At 38.4% G+C, this 6000-nt stretch overlaps 1 protein-coding gene across 3 annotated transcripts in view; it reads right to left on the reverse strand.

The window, feature by feature from the left end:
* Positions 1-5409, reverse strand: part of LOC126295462 (ATP-binding cassette sub-family F member 2) — a 67133-nt gene extending 61724 nt beyond the window's left edge. The window contains exons 1-2 of one of the 3 annotated variants that reach the window (XM_049987991.1): positions 5277-5409; positions 1650-1891 (exon numbers count right to left, since the gene is read on the reverse strand). In XM_049987991.1, coding sequence (XP_049843948.1) covers positions 1650-1854 — 205 coding nt within the window. In that variant the 5' untranslated portion in view covers positions 1855-1891; positions 5277-5409. Of the gene's footprint in view, positions 1-1649; positions 1892-5032 lie in introns of all 3 variants that reach the window. The other 2 variants (XM_049987992.1, XM_049987990.1) reach the window with 2 other exon arrangements.
* Between the last annotated feature and the right edge of the window lie 591 nt (positions 5410-6000).

Consider the following 6000-nt stretch of genomic DNA (forward strand, 5'->3'; position numbering starts at 1 on the left):
TGTTTTTAATATATTTTTCCCATGTGGAAGTTTCTTTCTATTTTATTTACATGATCATTAAATAATTAAAAATGTGCGCTAAAAATCCATTAAAACTTCGGTTACACAATAAATCAACCATAAATTCAACTAAGTAGCTAGGAATTACAATTATGAACAACTTAAATTGGAAAGAACACACAATGTTGTGCAGGAGGCAAACCAAAGACTTGTTTTATTGGCATAACACTTACAAGCTGCAACAGATCTACTAAAGCAACTGCCTACACTACACTTATCTGTCCAGTTTAGGGCATACTGCTGTGTGATGTGGGACCCATACCAGATCGTAGTAACACAGTAAATTGGTAAAGTTCTAAAAGGGCAGTATGTTTTGTATTATCAAGAAAGTAGGGGGGGGGGGGGAGAAGTGTTTACAGACCTGACACAGGATTTGAGGTGGACATAATTAAAACAAAGGCGTATCTCAGTATCTCATTGCAGCAGGATCTTCTCATTAAATTTCAATCACCAGCTTTCTCCTCCAAATGTGAAAATATTTTGTTGATGACAACCTATGTAGCGTGAAATGACCATTATAAAATAAGGGAAATACATGCGTGTGTTTTTCCACACATTGTTAAAGAGTGTAATAACAGAATAATTGTGAAGGCAGTTCAACGAACACACTGCCAGGCACTCACGTCTGATTTGCAGAATAGCCATGTAGATACAGGTGAGTCCACTGTATTGACAGGAAGACTGCTGCCAATGTTAGAACGCAAGCTCTACCTTAACTAACGTTGAAATGAAAGATTTTAGTTGCCTCTCTTATGTGGTGCACAAAAGTAGTAGACTACACATTTCCGCCCCCATATGATAAATCACATAATGGAGATTCCTTCAATCCCATTCAGAATGGATGGGCTGATTTGCTGCAATTTTAGTGCTGGTGCCTTACTGTCATCACGAACTGCATGCTTCAATAACAAGTATTGAAATGTGTACATAATGTTACTTCAGTTTGCAACCGCCCGCGATGTGCCCCTTTTCAGATCTCAGCCCAGTCCAACTTCGGCTGCTAACTGTTTCTTGATTTTTCACAGATTAAGCTTACCATTCTTAAAGGAGGACATCAGTCATTTGGGATTTTATCTATGCTAGAATGTCCATATCAATTTTATTAAAAATAAATCTAGGAAAAATTCTGGGACAATTAAGAAAAAAATATAGGACACAAATTGTATTGACAAAATTAAATTTACACTGACATTTACATTTGGGCCATGCACTCAGATGGTCCCAAGTGACTTTACAATTTTAACAAAATGCATGTTAGACCACCCAATTGCAATGTTTCATTACACAATGTACACTCAACAGTTTCTCCACTGCCAGTGATAAAAATGAACTCAGTTTTTTGTATTCCTCTCAAAATTACACTTTTGTTTTGGCATAATGAAACGGTGAAAATCTGTACTACCAACCAGTAAAACATTACCAATAAATAAAGACTGCACAGTAAGTTGTTCAAGTGGCGTTTCCCAGCATATATATTTACGCAATTCATAGTATGTTGCAACTCAGGTGCCCCATAGCATAAAGTATTTTAGCCAAATTGAATCACAAAAATCTACAAAATTCAGAAACAGCTCCAGCCATCCACTCACCTTCTGCACTTATCTCCCGGTCACCATTCTCAGTGGTAATGCCATTGGCCTCTGCGGGCGGAGTAGTTTCCTTGTCCTTGTCGCCAGCCGCTGCACCGTTCTCCACGACCTGCGCCTTGCTCTGCTGCGGCTTGCGGCCTGACTGCCGTGCCTTGGCCGCCTCCTTCTTTCGCTGCTGCTCTCTCTTCTTTGCGTCAGATGGCATGTTGGTGGTTGCGTTGACTGCTGGACGCTACTGTTACCTGCCAGGAGAGAAGGATGTCAGGCAACGGTTATACCAATGGCTGCACCCGCAGCTAAAGTGCATCTCAGCTAATTCTTGTATTGTGTGCTGACACTGGATGTATCCAATTGGGTGTCAAAACGGCAACGGACGAGAATTGCTGAATCTAATGTTTTATTTTGTTGGAAAATACAAATTCATTACATCCGTCATCGATACGGAGAACATCAGAATAAGTTTTGTTGATTATTGATGTATTTATTATGTGAACGGTAAGGGCCAGATGAGACGACATACCGATCTGCAGCAAAGCCAGGTCTAGGTTTGGTTTGGTTGGACCATGACACCTTGCTTTTAAGTTAGCACAGTCAATGATCTCAACACATAAAAATGATTGTTTTAATGGACTGCGTGTAACATAGCCTAAAATATATGATTGTCATTGCAATAACTTATTTGCATTTTCTATTTCCCATTTTGTCTGTAACTCCGATGCATTTAAATTCTAACCTAGTAAGACAAAACACTACCTAAATTTGTTTCTAAACCACAGAAATTACAGAAAAGCATACTCAATGGCTACCGACTCACGATTCATCGTATCCAGATTATATCATTCATCCACAAGCTACCAACATCAACATGCAACAACAGCAACAGACACCATAACCACACTATTATCACTTATAGAGACTGACAATAATTTAGCCGATTTCTTGTAACACTTTTTGCCCAAACACCATTTGCGTGTCTTGGAACAGCAAAAACTACTGCTATAAAAATTAAAAGCTGTGTTAGCATGTTAGGAAGTACTAAATCTGCCAAAATTTGACTACTTTGGGATGTAAAGCCACCATAATGGCAAACATGAATGACTTGCTCAAAGCAAATAGGCATAAAATATGCAACATAGTGAGAATTGCAGTTACTATTATGATATCGCATTTGACGGCTTTCACTCAACTGAGTTATTACCTTCCAGCCTAATTAGGCTTTGGGCAACACTACAGTACAGCCTGTCACCACAACCTGCTTTCAAAATGTTACATGGAACAAAATTAATACTGTCATCAGATTTCTGCTTTACCTATTTGCACACAGACGACAATCACATGCCTATCAACATTACATTATGGGTCAAAGCAGAAGTTAGGTGTAGGTACTTTCAATGTATCTGCAAATCCAATGTTGAATGAACCAGACAATTAAATTAACCTCTTCAGTATAGAACTCTGAATGCTGATTTCCATAAAGAGTATACAGACTACAAATTAACCGTTACTGAGTCTGGTTGAAGGCAATAGTCGGCCTACTGGATGTCAGGTTGACCCCTGATGGGATATATGACAACATATGTGCATATACACAGACAGAACAGAATACTGCACAATATTTATTTGCTTCTATTCAAATCCCCCCCAGAGGCTATTGTGACAAACCAACCTGTGGCAGGTCCTGATATCTTGTTTGGGTTGGAAGGAGACTGCTCTGTTGAGAACTGGCAAATGCAAAGAATGTGATGTCTTTAGAGTAAGTGTACTTCTTACTGGAGCACACTAGATGCTAAAGCATTGTTTATCTCTGCTATTTTAATCATGTCATAGGTGACAGCACATCTGGTGTTGCTAGATTCAATATCTGCCAGTAAAATATAAATAGTATAACCAATCAGTTTTACATGATATGCTGACGTGTGGTAGGTACAAACAACCGTAGCTGCAATGTTCAACTTATTGTCCTGTGCCTCTCTGTTGCTGTCACCGTGACACTTCCTCTGCACCATAAGCTGTTGTCTTTCTCTATGTCAAAAACTTTATACTTAATGTTCTTATGATCTCAACTGTGACTATTCCTACACACCACAGTGGGTGAATAGGTGTAGTGTGTTTCATTGTAAGTCTTTCTCACCCCCAAAGTCACACTAGACCTACTTCAATGTAGTAATGAGGATAAAAATTAAACAAATGTCTGAATACTGCGAATACTTGCCACAGGGTCAGCTGTAATATTTTTAGTATTAAAACTGTTTTCGCAGATCCAAACAACGGTTTTAACTTGTTTTGCTATTAACAGGCATGATGAAAATAGATGGTGGTTGAGGAGAGAGTGCCTCTTCACAGCTCATCTGACACCAAACTCATCTGTCACTATTAGGTACAAAATCTAACTCCTCAAAACAGACAGAAATGTGTTTTCAAATGATAAATTAGGTTGGGTAACTAAATGAACAAGTGTGGAAAAAAATAGCATTATTACACATTGCTCCTTGAACCTCCAAAACAAAATTACTATCATAATATTGAGTAGAGTTTAGTATAAATACAGAAAGCTACCATAAAACAATAATAAATATGATTATTTACAGCTAATGGAATAGTACAGTATTTGGAAATAAATACATTGGCATGATTTAAAAAATCATTATCACAAGCTTCATGCATTTTGGGTAAGTAAACAAAGCACCTTTAAGTTTACTAATGTGAACCAACCAATGTACAACAAAGTGGTACATAGTTAGCAGGACTTGATAAGTGTGTGACATGCACAGAAACAATGGCAACATTTAATTGAAGGCTCTGTCATGCCTTCTTTTAGTTTATAGCTCACACCTAAATTACACTATCTGATCAATAGAAAGAAGTAACGAGAAGAACCATTTACAAAATTTCCGAGCACTGCAGTAAACTGAAAAACAAGACTTGACATTGTGGCTAATAAAAAAAAAAAAAAATCTGCATCTCTCTAAAAGTAAGTTTATACTTTTCTTTATGGAGATGACAAACTATTTTCCCATTCACAGTAACGAAACGGTACCGATGAAAGCAAGCCATTCTTCAGTGCCTTTAAATTCCGTGCAGTATGCATTATCATCTCGTCCAGCTCAAAAAGACTGCCAACAGCGCCAAAAAAACTATCAGTTTAACGGTACTCCAACCAGCAAGTCAAGTTTATTTCAAAGCAGGAGTCGCGTTAGAGTAAAAGCAGTAAGAACTATTCTTACGATTCTAGATACGTTTCTCAAAAACAAACACACGTCACGCCAAAACTTCGGAGAATTTCTACGTCAGAACACAAATTTCTGTTTTCTGAAATGAAACGACAGCCAGTGCGAGGCGTAAAAAAAAACTGTAGTATTGACGGGAAACAATGAAGCACTCACAAGGTATCGCAACAAATCTTCCAGCAATACATTCAGGTCATCAACTGCTCTACTGCTTCATTTCCACAAACCTCGATCCACGGAAATTCACGATGACAAACTCGGCCCACGACAAAAGCGTAACAAAAGCCAGCAACCCAGACGTCAAAGCTCTTTTGGATTAATTTTGCACCACACTGCGCACATACAGAATTACCTCAGTTCATCATACCATTTCATGCATTCAATATAACTGATAGCTTACTCTGTAGATCTTCACTAGGAATATTCTTCACGTGCACGAAACCATAAAGCAAATTTGGACAACACTTTTACCGAAAGAGGACTCTGGCAGCTTCCGTGCGCCGGCAGTGCAAATACAATCTATGGAACTAATACCAACCTTAAATACTCAATACAAGTGATCCACCACGTTCTGAAAAAAAGGACGAGGAACATCTATTTCTACAATTTTCCTCATGCACAGCGAATGTGAGGATGATCGCATTGCACTTGGCACCTGGAAAAAAATTATTCACTACGGGACAGTGTCTTGAGTTGACGGCAGTGGGTGTATCGAATTCGAAACCAAACCTGATATCCATAGTTGAGTATGCGTATGGTCGTGAGTCGTGAGCCTAGAAAAGTAGGAATTTAGGGAAGAGGTGGCGTCTTTTCCACTTTTTCGTAGTGATGGTGGTGTTTTTTTTTTGTCTTTGTCATAGAAACGTGAAAAAGCTGTGTCTACATTCTACAAACGTCCAAGGCGAACTAAAGAGTAGTCCATTTTCACAAACTTAAGCCTTAATAAAAATTGGTTATGCACGTTACTACTTATACATTTAGGACTCCAGTAACTGTCACTCTCTCCTCAGTCGTTTACAACGCAAACAATAGTCTCATCGAATTTCCTGTTGACATCAGTTAAGAAGGAAAATTATAAATTTTAAGAACGTACAGGGAAGTGGAACACCGTCCTTGAACAGATT

This window comes from Schistocerca gregaria, chromosome 11, assembly GCF_023897955.1.
Source record: "Schistocerca gregaria isolate iqSchGreg1 chromosome 11, iqSchGreg1.2, whole genome shotgun sequence".
Classification (NCBI taxonomy): Eukaryota; Metazoa; Arthropoda; class Insecta; order Orthoptera; family Acrididae; genus Schistocerca; species Schistocerca gregaria.